The sequence below is a fragment of the Brachyistius frenatus genome, unplaced genomic scaffold, assembly GCF_029030835.1.
Source record: "Brachyistius frenatus isolate BFR_SWC_R1_liver_20210118 unplaced genomic scaffold, ASM2903083v1 Contig_188, whole genome shotgun sequence".
Lineage (NCBI taxonomy): Eukaryota > Metazoa > Chordata > Actinopteri > Embiotocidae > Brachyistius > Brachyistius frenatus.
The window spans coordinates 239,677-258,071 of NW_027210787.1; the positions used below are offsets into that span (position 1 = coordinate 239,677).

General features: G+C 41.3%; 1 protein-coding gene across 1 annotated transcript; it reads left to right on the plus strand.

The window, feature by feature from the left end:
* The first annotated feature begins 1,261 nt into the window (after window positions 1–1,261).
* Window positions 1,262–18,372, plus strand: LOC138632576 (amyloid beta A4 precursor protein-binding family B member 1-interacting protein-like). Its single transcript, XM_069718251.1, has 13 exons — window positions 1,262–1,313; window positions 6,727–6,786; window positions 8,690–8,777; window positions 9,951–10,150; window positions 10,236–10,307; window positions 10,389–10,548; window positions 10,705–10,826; window positions 10,917–10,991; window positions 11,122–11,265; window positions 12,747–12,857; window positions 17,123–17,221; window positions 17,318–17,402; window positions 18,096–18,372. The coding sequence occupies exons 2-13, from the start codon at window positions 6,727–6,729 to the stop codon at window positions 18,212–18,214; spliced, it is 1,335 nt and encodes a 444-aa protein (XP_069574352.1). The 5' UTR covers window positions 1,262–1,313; the 3' UTR covers window positions 18,215–18,372.
* Window positions 18,373–18,395: the final 23 nt, after the last annotated feature.

Here is an 18,395-nt window from a genome sequence, read left to right on the forward strand (position 1 = left end):
ATGTCTTCAAACTCTGTACTACATATATTAAATGAGCCTGCACAGACATTATTGTAAACTGTAACTTTACTAGTTGGTGGAGGCAGTAACTCCAGTAAATTACATGTTTTTCTGTCATGCAATTTTAAAATGTATTCTTGAAGACAATAATAATAATTCATTTTTACTTAAGCTGCTGCTGTGACATTTTGATTCCCCTGCATGGTGTATTTAAAATGTATTTTTTTTATTGAATAATATGTAAATATTGAACTCCAATATATTACCTCAGCACTCAAGTTTTTAAATGTGCTGCACAGTCACACATGTGTCTTCTGTTATGCTGTTTGATAACCTTGTTAAGACGAGGCAGGTTTATTCAACAAGATACAAAACACTAAATGAAAAATCTAGTATAAAAAGGATTCAAACATAATAACAAAAGTAACAAAATAGAAAACAAAAATTAGTTAAACTTGTCCCAGATGATCTGAGAGGTCTGGAAAGCAGATCAGAAATGTATTTTTGCTCTAAAACATTCAGTGTTTTGAAAACCAGAAGTTTAAAGTGAGTTCTTAGCAGATCTTTTGAATTTGCTGCAGCTGTCTGCTCGATGTTTTAAACAAACGTGTAAAGACACTGCCTTGTTGGGTGCGGCTATACTGGAAGGTTGCTGATGTGGCACAGCCCCATACACTTAACCCTCCTGTTGTCCTCGGGTCAAAATGACCTGCAGCTGCGTTCAACCAAGTTCTATTTTACTTTATTTTATTTATTTTTATAGGAGGTTGTGAGGTTTTTTTTTTTTTTTTTTTTTTTTTTAAGAAACCCTGACAGCCTCCTTGTCACCAATGATCCCCAAAAATATAAAACACAAAATAGAACTTGGTTGAACACAGCTGCGGGTCGTTTTGACCCGAGGACAACGGGAGGGTTAAAATCCTCAACGGTGTGGTATATCTCACCCTAACAGACACACAGAGCAGAACAACAGGAGATATCAATCCGCTAGGACCTGCACATGCCCACAAACTCCTGAGGAGAGTTCTAATTAGACAAAGTGGGAACACCTGTGTGGCTCCAACATGGCTGTGGGAGATGTAGAGAAGAGACAAACTGTATGTCAGTCTTTCTGTAAGCAGAGCAGCACGATGAGAAAAGCAAACCTCACTCCGCTTCACACAGAAGTTAGATCTACTTCCTGATTTCACAGGAAATGCAGCTCATATCTGCAAAGTCACACGTAGAAGTAGTTACTTTATAGACTGACCTGTGAGGGTTTCAGAATTCATACGCAGTCTGTGGTGCTCCCATGTGTGAAAGAGACAGACAAGGTAAGAGCACTTCAAAAGACAAAGAGGGTTTACTTTTACTGGATTGGAACTGCAGAGTAAATCAATAGATTACAAATGGGCTTCTTGTCAAATCAGGAACTATTTTTCAAATATGCAATGTGCAGAAATTTAGACATGCACTTACAGTAAAGTGAGGATGCTTTCAAAAGTATAAAGTTCAAAAAAGCTAAATGAAATCAGTGTTTGAGAATTTGCCACATGATGATGATGCCGATGCCGCCGCTGAAGATAGTTCTTTGTGACTCTGGCTGTGTATTTGGGCTCGTTGTTACTCCGCACGACAATTTTAGGACTGCATGATGAATAAAAATCTGAGCATCTAAAGCACCTCCAATTTTCTCACAGTCGTGCACCTATACATCTTCCTCTCTTCTCTCAGTGCTTTCTAAGAGTTAAATACTTGAAGAGTCACATCAGGTTTGTTTAAGACAAACACATGTCGTCTCAGCAGCCAGTGGATGGTTGTGCAACTAATTAGAAAACAGCAAGAAGCTCTCAACCACAAGAGGAGAGAAAACATGTCTGTTTACTGTAAGCAGGCAATGCAATGTGATTCCCTTGATGCATATAAGTCTCAATAAATTGCTTTATGTACTCGGGCATTGGCTCGTCGGCCCGTTTGCCTGCCTGTCTCTCGGCTCTTGGTTTTGCTGATTTGTGAGACCACAGTGGGAGTCGGCAGCACCGCGCTGACATGCCTGATGAGAGTGTGGAATTCATAAACAACTGTGGTTTTGTAATGCACGCTTTGATGAGCAAACTGCAAACATGGTATGGCTGTAATTAATATATAAATACATCTACAGTAAATTAACGTGTCACAAAAAGAGACAAACGTTTCACATGTGTGAGGCAGGCAGAAGTCCCAAGAGGCCACAAAGGTGAAATTCACTCAAACTATCCAAAAAGGCCACTTTCATATGAGGAAAAAATAAATACCACAGCCGCCCTCTTCCCCTTTTACCTCATTACACTTTAATCGTCTGTTTACTGTTCAGCATAAACACTGAATGAGTTTGAGCAGCGCAGGCAGAACTGTGTATGTCTCTGTTCGTGTATATGCACATTAGACCATATGTGTGTTTTATATCTGTGCATGAAGATGAGCAAGTGATTCAAAGAGCATTGAAGACAGGCAAAAATAAATTAAAAAAAGTTCCTGTAAACATGACAGTTGATGCTCTTTATATACCTTTAGCTGCAGCTTTAATGTAAAAAAAAATATTTAAGTGTAAAGTCAAACAGCCAAACAGATGTCTGCTGTGCTCTTCACATATCTAGACTCACACTGGCTTTCACGTCTGAGATATTTATTCACTCTGATAATATCCAGGTATGTTACAGTGCGATCCAACTCTGGTTAAAAAAAAAAAAAAAAAGCACAAAGAAAAGATGAAAGCAGCCTTCACTCAGAAATTGTCTCGTAAGTATTAAATAAAATGGATAAAAACACATTAAAGAGCCAATACTTAATATTGGAAATCAAATGGAAAAAAGACTCAACTCCCAACAACAGGTCTCTTCAGTTTAATTAAGTAGTTTTGAGTCTTTTAGCCTGCAACTTTACTGTTTTAGTTCACTCCCACTGTGCTTATCGTTTTCAGCCACAGCAGGCAGCTTCCTACTACTAAAGAACTGACCAGACACGGTTGGGGACCAACTTGTTGAGAAAATGGAGTATAACGCAGCTAAAAAAAGACATATATTTCCCTGTGGAGTCAGAGGAGATCAAAATGGAGCTGAAAAGAGTGTAAATATTGGACTGAGCACTCATCAAGTGGCAAGACATAAAGGTCCAAAGGAATGCTAATGTTTCATTCACAGCCCTGTTCACACCTGTAATTTCAAAGTTTCAGGGGTCACGCAACAAACAAGAGGAAGTAGGTACTAATTTGCTGGCCAGTGGTGGAAAACAAGAAGAAGCTTCCCTCTCATAACTTAACAAGAGACCTCAAGGGTACGCAGGCACAGCATTTATGTCCTCTAAAAGAAAACAACTGTTCTGATTTCATCATCTTTTAATTTCCAGCAGACTGGACACAGGAAGTGCACAGCTGCCTCACGCAGATTAAAAAGAATGCATTTGGCTTTTGCAGAGAGAAATTATATATAGAACAGGCAAGTGAGATCGCAATCGGTCACCGAAGACACGCATGGAGACACATTCTTATGTGTTCAGACCAAACGTGAAGTGAATTATTGCTGTGGCGTGATTACATACTGAAGTCAATGGAAAGACGCGAATGTTCCCGAATTTGCGCCGGGTGACGTGATAGGACGCGAGTTGAAAGTATTGAACTTGAACGCACCTTTATCCCTTGCCCACCTGTGATGGGCTCAGACGCGTCGTAATGCCTGGTGAGAACAGGGCCGCCCTCTGCCGGATGAGTAAATAGGCAAGTTGCACTTTAAGCTGCTGTTGCCGTAAAGGCTTCGAGTGTCCAAATATTTTTTGCTTGGGCAGGTTGCAAAGTTGTGATAATTATTTGTTCTTTTAGCGAACCGTGTTGGTCGACGGTCACAGCGTCAACGTTTTAGATCACGTCTGACATTTTCATGGCTCTGATAAACCCGCTGTACTACTACTTTACAGCGATCTGGTGAACACATGGAGCATTTTAGCAGCTAAATAAACGCATACTTTTCAGACGCTCATGCCCGCTGGATGTGTAAATCAGCATCAGCTTATAAACACGACTGCCACATCAACCCAAAAAAGGTGATGAAATATCAGTGTTGTGTTTATAACTGATTTTTCACTGGTCCCAAGTGTAAAAAAAACAAATGACTTGATGTATATAAACAAGCAAACAGGAAGTTAGGTTTGCGTTCACAGACCTAAACACACAACTGACTGCTTGAATAAGATTTTGTTAGGGTCAGGGTCAGAGCTTCTCTCGGCATCCACCGAGTAAAATACGTGAACAGCAAAACTTAATGAGATGCAGAAAAGAATGACACGTCATAAACCTGAGTGCCCCGCTATATAACTATATGTAACTATAACTATGTAACTATATAACTATACTACAGAGATGAAAGTAAAACATAATGACAACAGATGTGAAACTTGTCTGTACTTAATATAAATATAGTGAAACCATACAAGTACATGTCATTTTATTGTAAATGTACAGAAATAGTTGGTGGTATGCTGAACTCGGACTCATAAATAACACATGCAAGAAGCAAGTGACAAGTTATTAACCCTTTCATGTATAGAGGTCACTACAGTGGACAGCTATTCAAATGTTGTTTTCTTGTGTATGCATGGGTTTTGATGGCATAGTTGCACATCAGCCTCTACAGTGAAAGCTACTGCATCATCCCATACGAGGCTTGTATATACAAGAAAACAACATTTGAATAGCTTTCCACTGTTGTGACTTCGATACATGAAAGGGTTCAAAATAAATTCTGTGTGCAAACCTTACCACCATGTGTGGTTTCCTGTGTTTCCACACTCTGTTTCTGGTTTCTATATGTGCTGCTGTGGCTTTACAATATATATTATTATCTGTTGTTATTGATAACTATGCATAGCAGCCGTCCTGCATCAGAGTTGGCAAGAAGCAGCGAGTTCATGCTTCTCTTTAAGCCAGTCCACATGCAAGATGCATTTTTGATCCTAAAGCTGCCTCCATATGGAAAAAGCCAGACGGCGAGTTTCACAACATTTAGCCCGATGAAAATCTTTGATCTCAGTGAAGCCTCTTTGCAGGAACGATCGATTGTTAAGTGCACAGAATATGATGCGCTTCAACTCCAGCTCTCCTTCTTTTCTTGAGATTATTGAGTGAGTTATGTTCATGACACCCACAGAGGGTCGGAAATAATAGTGATGAACTAATCTTTGATATAAACTTGGTGAGCACTGACATGATTTCAGGGGAAGCTAGTTGCCATCCCCTCTCATGGTGTCTGTCAGCAAAACAAAAGAATTATCAGCAATTCAGCTCTTAAATTTGCAGCTCCAGTGAATTTGTTTTTACCTGGTAAAACAATATGGATATAAAGCTCAAGTCAAAACCGGAACTGGAAATGATTCATGCTTTCACATCATCCCAGCTCCTCTTCCCTGCCTCAGTGAGCCACCTCTGGACTGCCCACAATTGATCCAAAATGCTGCTGCAAAGTTCTGCAGCAGGTCCAGCAAGATGACTTGCGTCACACCTATTTTTCTCTTCCCTTTTTTGGTTGCAAATCAGGTTGAGGAACCATTTTGAAGTTCTTGTTTTTAACCCATAGAGCACTTTATGGTCATGTCCCAGACTAAATCACTGACCTGCTTCTGACCAGGGCTCACTGGTTGTTCCTCACACTCATCTGAGAACAAACCAGTATCATGTCAAAGTGTGTAATAGACCGTTACAAACGGTCATGATGGATGATGAGATTCAAATTCAGGAGGTGACAAACATTTTTTTGGAGTCGTTTTTTTGTTTCCCAACCTCAACCGTGTGTTTTTGCAAAACGTTTCATTTTCCTGTAAATCACTTGCCTCAAAGCTTGATGTAGGTTTTTTTTTTCGTCCACTTCAGTAAAATATGTAACTTTCACGTCTGGACGGCCCAAAAAGTGTCTAGCTCATGCTTGGCTGTGGTGGACGGGTATTTTCTGTTTCCACTTTGATACTAGGTTTCTGAGAACTAAAGGTGATTGTGCCTTTGAGGCTCTGAAAGCAGCTTGAGACACATTCGTTCAAACTTGCCTGTGTTTCGCCCCATGTTGTCTGGTGCTTGTATTTTAATGGTCTGATGTTTATTTTTGTTGTTGGTTTTATTTTTGTTGTGAAGCACTTTGGTCTGTCAAATGTGCTGTATCAAATAAACTTTACGTGCTTACTAAAATGGAATGTGGACCCAAAAACAGAATCGCAGAGGAGGTCTTAAATTGTGTCCAGAAAAGCAGTTTCCACTACTTGAATCCACAGTTTATTGAACCCGAAGGTTTCCTGGATGGCGATTAAAGACAACTTACAGTCAGAGCAAAACAGAAACCATTTGAACCTGCCACACTGCTGCTTTGTCACTGTGTATGGTCTCAGCAATGATGCTGCAGAGCTGACCTTGAATATATTTAGAAACCGTGAGCGAATGATGAAGCACAAGCTTTGCATCTTGTATATGTGTTTGCAGCTCACATCCAAACTGTGTAGATGCGAGTGTGCACACACTGTTTGTATGCCCATACCACAAGAATGTCATTTGTTCTCATTGTTTCTACTTGCTGTGTTATAGACAGAGCAAGCATATGAAACTCAATTTAAACTGAACTGAAATGTTTAGTTTTCACTTCATGATGCTTCCTACCTTGTTGTTCCTATAAACTATATGCACTTTCTTTATTCTTGTACTGCTACTAAAACCTAAATTTATTGTTCTACTCACAGATGGACGACATCGATGCCATGTTTAGTCACCTGCTCAGTGAGATCGACAATATCTCAGAGGTGAGTTCAGGTTTTTTTTGTGTGTTTTTTTTTTTTAAAACAAGGCAAAGAGTCCACATAGTAAACGTGCTAACAAGGCCAATATTAACGTGTAGCAGGAATCATGCTATCCTGAGAGCCCCGTGGTGACAGTAGAGGTAGGATGCCCAGATCCTAACAGGCCAAATGTGTTGTAAAGAGTAAGTTTGTGTGGGACAATGTGGGACATACCAATGCTGAGACGAAGTCAAAATCTTTGATGTGGCGTATGTGGTGGCAGCTTAATGACACAGTCTGCTGACCTTTATAGTTGTCTTCCCTGCTTTCTTCACTGCCTCTGGACAAGAGCCACATTTTAGAAAGTGTTCACTCTTAAAAACTAGAGCCAATCAAAATGTGGGACCTAGTCTTAATATTTGGGACGTAGGACTCCGGGGGGAAAAGGCTGTGCGGTCCTACAGGACTCCTGGTCACATTAGGTCGAGGAGAAGTCTAGAGAAACATGAACGTCTGTACAAAATGTCAGAGAAATCTATCTGAACGTTTTCAGGTATTTCCATTTGGACCAACATGGTACCCAACATAGATCTAACCAAAGAGCCACATCGCTACCATGGCTAAAAATACACTGGACAACAAATCAGAAGGGTCACATTCCTTCTCCAAACATGACCAGATGAACCGAGTCTCTCTGCGCTCAATGTCTCCATCAGCTCTTTTGAAGTAGGAGCAGGTTACAAGAAGTGAATCAGACGAATCACTCGGTGTTTTCTTCCCAAGTCAGCACATTATCTGATTACACTGGGCAGCCTTTTGTTTAAAAACCGAGCATCACAGAGAAACTGAGACGACTCCGAGATATGAGGTCATCGCGTCTGGAATGAACCGTGGGTAGTTGCTGCAGACTCTCTTAAGCACACATAAGCTGCTCATCACATCACCGCGTCTCACCAAGAAAAACATTACACACTCATGGCTGATGCAAACTCTGCCTGAGGCCTCGCTCATTGTCGTCCATTTCCCCCCCAATCTCTGTAGCTAAATCTATGTTCAGTATTACATCAGACGTTGCGGAAAATCTCTCCATGTCACTTTGGCAGGCAGCCTCCTTGGAGAATCATCAGTGACAAACAGCACTCCACAGACTACGACCACAGCTTGCAAGAAAAGCATTTTGATTGCAGCATTAATCCTGGCAGAGTCGGAGAAACAAAGGGATTTAAATCGTTCCACTTATTGTCCTGATTGGGTCCATTCTCTTTGCTTTACTGCCTCGGAGCCACAAGAAACGCAAACACCAGCCTAAAGGAGGTCTGAGGTGTCGTATGTTCTCGTGTTCAGTTATCAGGGTTGAACAGTGTAGGAATCATTTCATGTGCAGGTTTCAGTCTGATCAGCTTGTTTACAGAAAGGGATTGAGCCTGTGGATCCTTATGTTAACAATTAAAATGCTGCAGTTTAGCTCCATTTCTTGAGGGCATACAAATGCTTTAATTCAACAGAGATGTTTTAATTTGTAGAAAAGTTCGATCGCTTTCCTTTGGTCAGAAGTTCAACATGTGACGCGCCAACATCACATCAACATGAATCCCTTTTCTCTTAATGAAGTGACTTGTGATTTATTGCCCGTGCATATGATGAGTGCAACGTGTTCTCTATTCCTGGTACAGCTTGAAAACGGAGCATGATGAAGTGCAGGGAAACAAAGTCTCCGAGAAACACATTCAGAACAGCTCACCATCACATGTTCACTTTGATTACAAGTCTTGAACTGCAGACTGTAGCTTCTGTCGGAAGCATGACCGCTGTGTGAAATGTATTTTAAATGTGATAATATTTGATTTGTATCAATAAACATTTGGTATTTATGGAGGGAAAGGCAGTGATGATGACGTAATGATCCCTCCTCGCTGCCTCCCTGCAGAGTCTCATGTCTGCAGCCGACCCTGCAGAAGTGGATTGCGCCTCACACACGGAGAACAGGTTCTCCTTCGGTTTCACAGACCTGAACGGTGAGTGCTACCTTCAGCCAAATTAAGATGAAGCGATGGTAAACGGCCAAGAGTCACTCTCCCCTGAAAGTTACTGTGAAGCAGGAGGATATGGGACGGGGGAGATGTGAAGCAGGGTTTTAAGAGATAAGGTTTTTGTTAAAAGATGGGGAGGTGGCTGTTTTTTCTTGTGCCAGAAGGTCACAGTGACCTCTGGAAACCAAGTGGAGGTTATCAGTTTGGGAACAGAAAGATATGCTGATGTTAGTGCCAGAAAATAGTGAAAAAAATGCTACATTCTTTGGCATAATTAGGGATATTGTTAAGAGGTCGTTAAATTAAATTATTATTTGAATAAATAAACGTTTTTTTTGTTTTTTTTTAAACAGAATTAAGCTGTAACAACAAAACAAGCATGCCTTTTGCTTCAACAAAATTGGGAGAGTTAACATGAACTCAAGTTGTGTTGAAGAACATTGTGGGAAAAATACGTATTTGCTTTCTGAAAGTGAGAGGAAGAGATTGACCTCTGACCCCCTTTTATACAGTTTGCTCACTTTAGCATAATGACTCGGAGCCAAGCTGTTTCTCACCATTTATAGTGTTAAACTAAGTTGAACTAACAGTGAGTACTTAGCAGTAACAGCATTTTAAATAACAAGTTGAGTAAATGTCCAGCGATCAGTTAACTGAATATGATTTGGATTGAAGTTCTCCAGAAAGCCTTCTGACTTGAAACATTTGATTTAGTTTGATTGGATATCAAAATAAATATCCCAAGTAAATAGATGATGTGGTTATTTAGAAAACATTAAAGTTAGAATCCATAACATTTCAGTGTTGGTCGATTTGGCGACATAAATTGGTAAATTAATACAGCTCTGATGTTGTGTTAGGAGAGTAGAAAGTAAACAGAAAGGTTACTGTTACTGTTTCCTGTCAGTGCCTCATGCTTAAGTAGACAATTTGCATACCTTATGGAAATAACAGACTTACAGCTCTGAAAATTAAAATGATGGGTATTAACAGCGTGAAGTCTGCTTGATCTGCTTGATGAGCTTCACTACAGCAGTTAGTGAACGGCCTTGCTCAATGGCACTAGACTCGATAATGCTGCTGCTTCATTCTGCCAGTTCAGGGATCGAACCGGTGATCTTTACAAGATTTCTTCCAACTCCCTGTACGTCCCTGCAGAGTCTCTTAATGAGCTGGAGGACCAAGACCTGGATGCTCTGGTGGCCGACCTGGGATCAAAGTTAAACCTGCAAGAACTCTTCACTCATGAACAGAACAGCAGCCTGACAGATAATCGAACCGCACCAGCTACCATGACTCGGCAATCTGAGCCAGCAGCTGCCCTTCCTTCACTACCGAACACCACCAAATCATCCAGGGTGATGCAAATCTACCACAAATCATAAAGTTGTAATTTGTAAAAATAAACAAACGTATTGATCCTTCTTCATGTCATGTGCCCAGAGTGAACCCCAGACAAAGGCAGACAAAATCAAACTGGCTCTAGAGAAGCTGAGAGAAGCCAAAGTGAGGAAGGTAAAGTCCGCAGGTTCGCGTGTGTCTTTCTTCACTGAGCAGTAACGCAATGAAAGTAACTGTGTGTGCTGCTCCTCCTAGTTGATAGTGAAGGTGCTGATGAGCGACAGCAGCTCCAAGACTCTGATGGTGGATGAGAGACAGACGGTCCGAGAGCTTCTGGACCAGCTGTTTGAGAAGACGCACTGTGACCAAGGCCTCGGCTGGAGCATGTGTGAGACCAACCCGGACCTGCAGACTGGTGAGATGACTCTAACAAACACGATACAGATACAGTATATTCAAAAAACACTTGCAGGAGACCCGGTTGCACACGTTTCAGGACTGAAGATCGACGCACACTTTTAAAGGTTTTCAGGGAGTTTCTGGCCATTTGCTTTGTTTCCCATCATTTCAGAGCGAATCTTTGAGGATCATGAATATTTAGTGGAGCCACTGTCTACTTGGACTCGCCACAGTGAAAACAAAATCTATTTTGTGTCACGACCCCAGAAGTATGTGATGTTCACAGACCCTCAGGTGAGTACCGGCTTCTTCCTCGTGCTAAAGTTTGATCACATGCATTAGTGATCAGTTAGTAAAATTAATTATCCTTTTCTCACCGTGAAGCTGTTTTACATGTGGAAAAAGAAGAAGGCATGTTTAAGTGGGATCAACGAGGATACCAAACAGCTCCTGATCAAGGTCAGTTACAGCAGCACGCTCACATTTTGCCTGTGCCATCACTGTGGGGTTAAAGCCTTTTATAGGTTAAAGGGCTCGAGCCTGTCTCAGTTTAATTTTAGCACGTCATCTTTCTCCTCTGACGCTGCAGGAGCATTTCGAGGGTTCTACTGTGATTGTTCCCGACCTCGAGGGTACGCTGTACCTTAAAGAAGACGGCAAGAAGGGGTGGAAACCTCGCTACTTTGTGCTCAGGGCCTCGGGCATCTACTTTGTACCCAAAGGGAAAACAAAGGTATAAAAACCGAAGCAGGTTGAGCATGTTTATGCTGCACTGTTGATACAATGTGTTGCTGCTCTAACAGGTGGATGGAGGATCCATCTTGTGGATGCATTAAGTTAATTCTGAAGGCGTTCACAACTAACGCTCCAAATCTACACAGGATATACAAAGCAGCCACTATATGGCCATGCGAACACATGCTTAATAGCAAGTATATCTACCGCCTTCACGTTAAACTAGGCTAACCTCCTCTTGAGTCCAGCTACATATTGAATGGACAGACATGAAAGCGCCGTTATTGCTTTTAAAAAATGCATCTGTGCATCAGAACTGTTAGCAACTGGTGACAGGCTTTTCATGCAGTCAATAACAACCGTCTAGTTAAGAAAAAAAAAAAACCTGCATCAGATAAGTATGGCAGCACTCGTTGGACGACGAGCCGAGACAATTCAGTCTCTGTGAAGTCAACGATGACTTGCATCTGAGCAGTCAAGCGTAGCAGAGGCGGAAAGACAAGAGAAAGAGCCGGAGAAATGAAGATGGACAGTGTGAATCACAGCCTCGCTGGCGCTGTTAAAGAGAAACATGTCATTCGGTCACAGAGACAGACTAGAAACACACCACCCATGAAGAGCATCTTCAAAAACTCAACCAAGACCAAGAAATAGATGTAGGGGAGACTGTGCGAGGCAGATGTGCAAATTGCAAACATGAGATCGCTGCAGGAATCATGCGAGGCCAAGGGCACGTGGATAAACGGACAAAAAAACCCAGTCTGAAATAGACTGAGTTTTAACTATTGCAACAAGACCAACAAAGATGCAAAAGCTAATGTCATATGAAGAAGACATACTGAAGTTATCAAACAGGCAGAGTTGGAGGATAAAATGGAGGAACGTGTAAAATCAAATGAGCAGGAAACCTCAAACAGGAAGAAAAAAGGGAAGAAACCAAAACAAGTCATCTTGTGGTGGTCAGCTCCACTTCCAGGAAGTCATACTGTAGTTTCCCCGAAACAATGACATCTTTGCCTGTATGGTTTAGAGTGCGAGGATGACGTGTTTCTGCTTTAAAACAAAAATGGAAGGGATGTCTGAGAGAAAAACTAAATGTTTCCTCTCAAATGGAGCTCGAAGCTTTATTTTGAAAATTCAATACAGACAAATGGCCGTGCTTAGAATTGTTTTCCTTTTTATCAGTTTTAAAACCCGCCATACAATGAGATTGAGATAATAATCTTATTAATTCATGCTGTCTAAAATAACACTGTAAAACTGTTCTGGATTGTTTGTGGTCCTCAGAAATGAAACCAAAACCCTTTTCTAATATTCCTGTCAGAGCTCTGCTGTAAACATGTCCGCAGTTTAACCTGAGACTTATTATATCTATTGTACACACAAAAACTGAGGTTAGTCGCTACAGATATTCAGCAGCGCATATGTTCCACATTTCCATCCGTCAAGAGGCTCATATCCTGTTTGTCTCTGTTCCAGTCTTCCAGTGATCTCGTCTGCTTCGTTCGTTTTGAGAAAGTCAACATCTACACCACCGACAACTACAAACAGAAATACAGAGCTCCAACCAACTTCTGCTTCATGCTGAAGGTCAGCTCGGCAACTTTAATCAGCATAAGTCTGTAGAGGTGACGGTAGTAAAGAACTCATTATATAACATATTTCTTCCATTTGTAGGCTATTACGTCTTTACATCTAATACATCTGCTAATTACAAAATTAGCAGCTGTATCATTAGAAAAAATAAATAATGCAATAATGCACTCATTTGGGGAGGGACGAGTTTTTCAAGAAATGTTTTTCAAGAATCAAACCATGTCCCATTCAGGCATACAATATGTTTTTTCCATATAAATTGGCATTTTTAAAGCATCTAGTACACTTTCAGATACCCTTCAGACACGTGTATTGTTTTGGTCTGCACCCAAACCTCTGCAAGATGTAGAAACTCTGACCCAGTGATGCTCTGAGGAGACGACACAGCAGCGCATTTCATTAATATACACACACCAGCTATTCAGTGAAAACAGGTAAAAGCTAAGAATCACGACATGGTTAGGAAATTAGAGGCTTTTAGAAGGTTCACCTTAGTTAGCAGTAAAGGTTTGTGATCGCAGAAACTTGAATGAATCACTGACAAGTTTGTTTTGGTTCACATGTTGAAATAAATCTGTTTAAAAACAGACTTTAGACTTCTTAGAGAAAAAAAATGGAAGAAGAAGGAGGTGTGGGAAGAAATAAGAATAGAGTAGAAGTCAGTGGACTGGGGCAAAGGCTTTATCACACATTTGATTTCAGGTCTGAATAGAGTGTGACAAAATGTAAAGTGGAGGTGCCGCTGCAACATTGGGTGGTGCTCTGTATAGTGATATGATAGGCAGCTCTTTTCACTGTCCTGCATGCCATTAATCGGTTTCTTAAAAAGATTTGTTCAAAAGATTCCTTCACTAAATGGTTCAGCGTTTGATCGGAGCTCCAACCGTGTAGTTGCACTCACTGAACTCAAACAGCCAAACTGTTCATAATTCTTATTATATTTTAAGTTTCCTAAGGGAATATCAGAGATTAACGCTGGGTTTTTACTAACATTTAAGTCTTTTTAACTGATCTGCAGTTCAGCAATAATTTTGTTGTCACGGTGTTGTACTTTCAGTGAATGCCACACTGAATATACACTGCTCAATAAAATAAAGGGAACACTTAAACAACACATCCTAGATCTCAATGAATGAAATATTCCAGTTGAAAATCTTCATTCATTCCATAGTGGAATGTGTTGAGAACAAAAATAACATACGAATGATCAATGGAAATCAAAATCATTATCCCATGGAGGTCTGGATTCAGAATCATATTCAAAATAAAAGTGGAAAAATCAGATCACAGGCTGATCCAACTTCTGTGGAAATTCCTCAAGACAAGTCAAAATGAGTCTCAGTAGTGTGTGTGTCCTCCACGTGTCTGTATCACTCCCTACAACGCCTGGGCATGCTCCTGATGAGACCACGGAAGTTCTCCTGAGGGATCTCCTCCCAGACCTGGATCAAAGCATCAGTCAACTCCTGGACAGTCTGCGGTGGACGTGACGTCGGTGGACGGAACGAGACACGATGTCCCAGATGTGCTGGATTGGATTCAGGTCTGGGGAGCGGGCAGGCCGGTCCATAGCGTCGATGCCTTCATCATGCAGGAACTGCTGACACACTCCAGCCACATGAGGCCGAGCATTGTCATGCATCAGAAGGAACACTGCACCAGTATATGGTCTTACAATGGGTCTGAGGATCTCATCCCGGTACCTAATGGCAGTCAGGGTACCTCTGGCTAGCACATGGAGGGCTGCGCTGCCCTCCAAAGAAATGCCCCCCCAGACCATCGCTGACCCACCGCCAAACCGGTCCCGCTGGAGGATGTTGCAGGCAGCAGAACGTTCTCCACGGCGTCTCCAGACTCTGTCACGTCTGTCACATGTGCTCAGTGTGAACCTGCTCTCATCCGTGAAGATCACAGGGCGCCGATGGAGAAGCTGCCAATCTCGGTGTTCTCTGGCAAATGCCGATCGCCCTGCACAGTGTTGGGCTGTAAGCACAGGCCCCACTTGTGGACGTCGGGCCCTCATACCACCCTCATGGAGTCTGTTTCTGACAGTTTGAGCAGAAACATGCACATTAGTGGCCTGCTGGAGGTCATTTTGTAGGGCTCTGGCAGCGCTCCTCCTGTTCCTCCTTGCACAGAGGAGCAGATAGCGGTCCTGCTGCTGGGTTGTTGTCCTCCTACGGCCCCCTCCACGTCTCCTGGTGTACCAGCCTGTCTCCTGGTGTCTCCTCCGTGCTCTTGACACTGTGCTGACAGACACAGCAAACCTTCTTGTCATAGTGTGCATTGATGTGCCATCCTGGATGAGCTGCACTACCTGAGCAACTTCTGTGGGTTGTAGACACCACCTCATGCTACCTCTAGAGGTGAGGACACTGGCAAAATGCAAAAGTGACCAAAAATCATCCAGAAAGGACGAGGACAGAGAAATGGTCTGTGGTCACCACCTGCAGAACCGTTCCTTTATAGGAATTATAATAATTGCCTTTCATTTCCACCTGTTGTCTGTTCCATTTGCACAACAGCAGGTGAAATTGATTCACAATCAGTGTTGCTTCCTGACTGGACAGGTTGATTTCCCAGAAGTGTGACTGACTTACGTGAGTTACATTGTGTTGTTTAAGTGTTCCCTTTATTTGTTTGAGCAGTGTACATCGTTCCCTTACAGAAAAAGGATCTGAGAAACTCCTCAGCCTCGTTTTTTCATAATGCAGGTTTCACCATAATTTTTTTTTTTTTTTTTTTTTTATAGGAGGGCGGCCAGGTTGTGTTCCCCTGAACGTTCACTTACAACTAACTGGGAGCTAAAATGAACTGAGAATTGAGTGGATCCTATTAGAAATAGATTTATTCACACGCAGATAAAAAATAAATTGATCTAATTGTCAACTAGTGATACAACACCAGTGCTGAAAACTTGACTCGTATTCTGCTGCAATCACCTGTAGTAAGTACTTTTTGTGTTTTAAAAGAGTGTTTCAGATATCACGCCATCAATAATGATTTTCCCGGACATTATTAAATGTCACTGCATACGCTCATTGTATGAAGCTGTCCCTACTTCACAAGAGTAGAGTCGGAGAAAGACTCCTACAATGTGAGTCAAGTCATGTTGTGAGGAAGTGAGACCAATTTAAAAAAAAAAAAAAAAAACTTGCTAATTTTTTTTTTTTTTGTGTCAGTATATGAAACAACTTCTGACAATGTGAACATAGAAACAAGGCACTTGTAGGACTTACAGTATTTGTCTGTTTCTAATGAAGAAATAATGACACTGGCGGTGAAGTAGTAATTGTTTGTTTCTTCTTTTTTTTTGTTATATTAGTTTTATTCATGCATTATGCTCTACAGCAGAGGTCTTCAACAGGGGGGTCCGCGACCCCTACGGGGTCCGCGGAGGTACTGCAGGGGTTCCGTGAAATGTTTGGTTGATTAGACCATTTTTAATTTTTTCCCAATTTTTTTCCCCACAAATTTAAACGTTTTTAAATGCACATTAACATGAATCCAACATGTTGTAGAGAATGGATAAATGGAGGCAGAAGATGTTATCTTTCAGTCAGAAATGCACATTCAGCGACACACAGGAGCTCTCTTACGCTGGACACCGGTTCACTCACAGCTGAGACAAGCCTGGACCTGTCCCTCAAAGCCTCCTGCACTCCTCCAGTTTAATATAAAACACAATTTTATACAATACATATAGTAGGGGGTCCTTGCTCCATCTCTATCAGTTTGGGGGTCCTTGGCCTGAAAAACGTTGAAGACTCCTGCTCTACAGTACAGTTACTGCTTGGTGTGTTCTGCCCTCTGCTGGCTTTCTTGTGTACTACAGATATATAAAAAAAACTGAGTGCCAAGTCACAGCATTTGTATTTGGGTACAACTACACCCAGCCTGTATAGTCATAGTATTCACATAGCCTTGTTTCTTGGGAAGTTCTCAAAGACATTCGCCAGTTTGAGAATGACCCCATGCTGATGTCATTGTTTTTTTTCCAGCTTAACCTTTAACATTTAAGAGGTAGGCAGGGTCTATCAAAAGACTGAATGTGCATGATGGAAAGAGTGGTGACTTGTTTTTTTTGTTTGTTTTTTTTTAGTCTTGTCTTACTTGTGACTAAAAGTGAGGATATCTCCACCTCTGCGACATCAGTTTTTAGTCTGTATCTCTGAAGTCCTTCAGCTTCCTGAGCTGCTATTCTAAATCAGTGGAATGTCCCTTTAACAGGACCCTCTTTGTCTTCTCTCTTTTCTCAGCATCCCTGCATCCAGAAAGAGTCTGACTACATCAAGTACCTGTGCTGTGATGACGAACACACACTGCTGGTTTGGGTAAACTCCATCAGAATAGCAAAGGTCAGATGCAGCACTGTTGGTAACTGTGAGATTTGCATATATAGACATTTTTACTGGCAAAGAATTAAACAGAGGTGTGTGTGTGTGTGTGTTCAGTATGGGAGTGTCCTCTATAAGAACTACCAGGCTGCAGTGAAGAGAACATCCACTCTGCAAACCCTCCACTGTGCTGCACACAAAGGTGAATCTACATCAGAACACGGGTGGTATTTACAACACTTTGAAAAGAAAAGGTTCTCAAACTTTTCACACCATGTATGTCCCAAACCATATTTCCATAGGTTCGTATAATGTCACTCTTTATAACTAAAGAGGTGGATTGTATTTCTAAATTATTAGAATTTAAATAAACAACTACATTTTTACCATTGTATATGTAATAACTGTTGACTGTAATAAAATTATATGAAATATTTTGTGACAAAAGCATGTGATGCATGCACCAGAGCACTAGCAGGCAGTGTGTACCTGTCAAAGGTGTCAAAAATCATGTCGTTTCGAACAACAAACAGCAGGTGGAGCCAGTGGTGCGCACACACCTCAGCTTTTAGGAATTATATGGTACCAAATATATTTTATTAACAAGTTGCAGTGTCAAAATAAGAAAAGGATGCTTATCCTCAAGCACCGAGTCAGCCAATAGCTGATCTCCAAAGCTGTGTCAATAAATGCTAATATTCATAAATGAGTAAAATAGAACAGCTGTTTTTTGTTTTGTTTTGTTTTGAAATCAACAGCAAAGGATACGACTGTAGGAAATAATAATAATAATTTAAAAAAATACAGAATAGGGATTTGCCTGCTTAAAATCCTGAATATTTGAAACCTAAATTTTGCATATCTGGATTTACTTGTTGTTTGATCATCTTTACAGACCGATCCAATGGCCCACAGACGGGTCCATCTGCACCCAAAACCACAAATGTTGAAGACCCACAGGAGCCACCACCGAACTTCAAACCTCCTCCTCCACCTGAACACGTACAGGTTTGAGATGTACGAGCGCCTCCTGTACGTCAGGGTTAATGTCAGCGAGCCTAATGAAAGGCTTCAGTAATACATGAACACCTGGGAGGGGTCGTCTCGCATCCCAATGATGCAAAAGAGCACATTTTCACAAATATATCATATTTATTTTGTATTTTGGACAAACAAATATATTTCTCCAGTATGT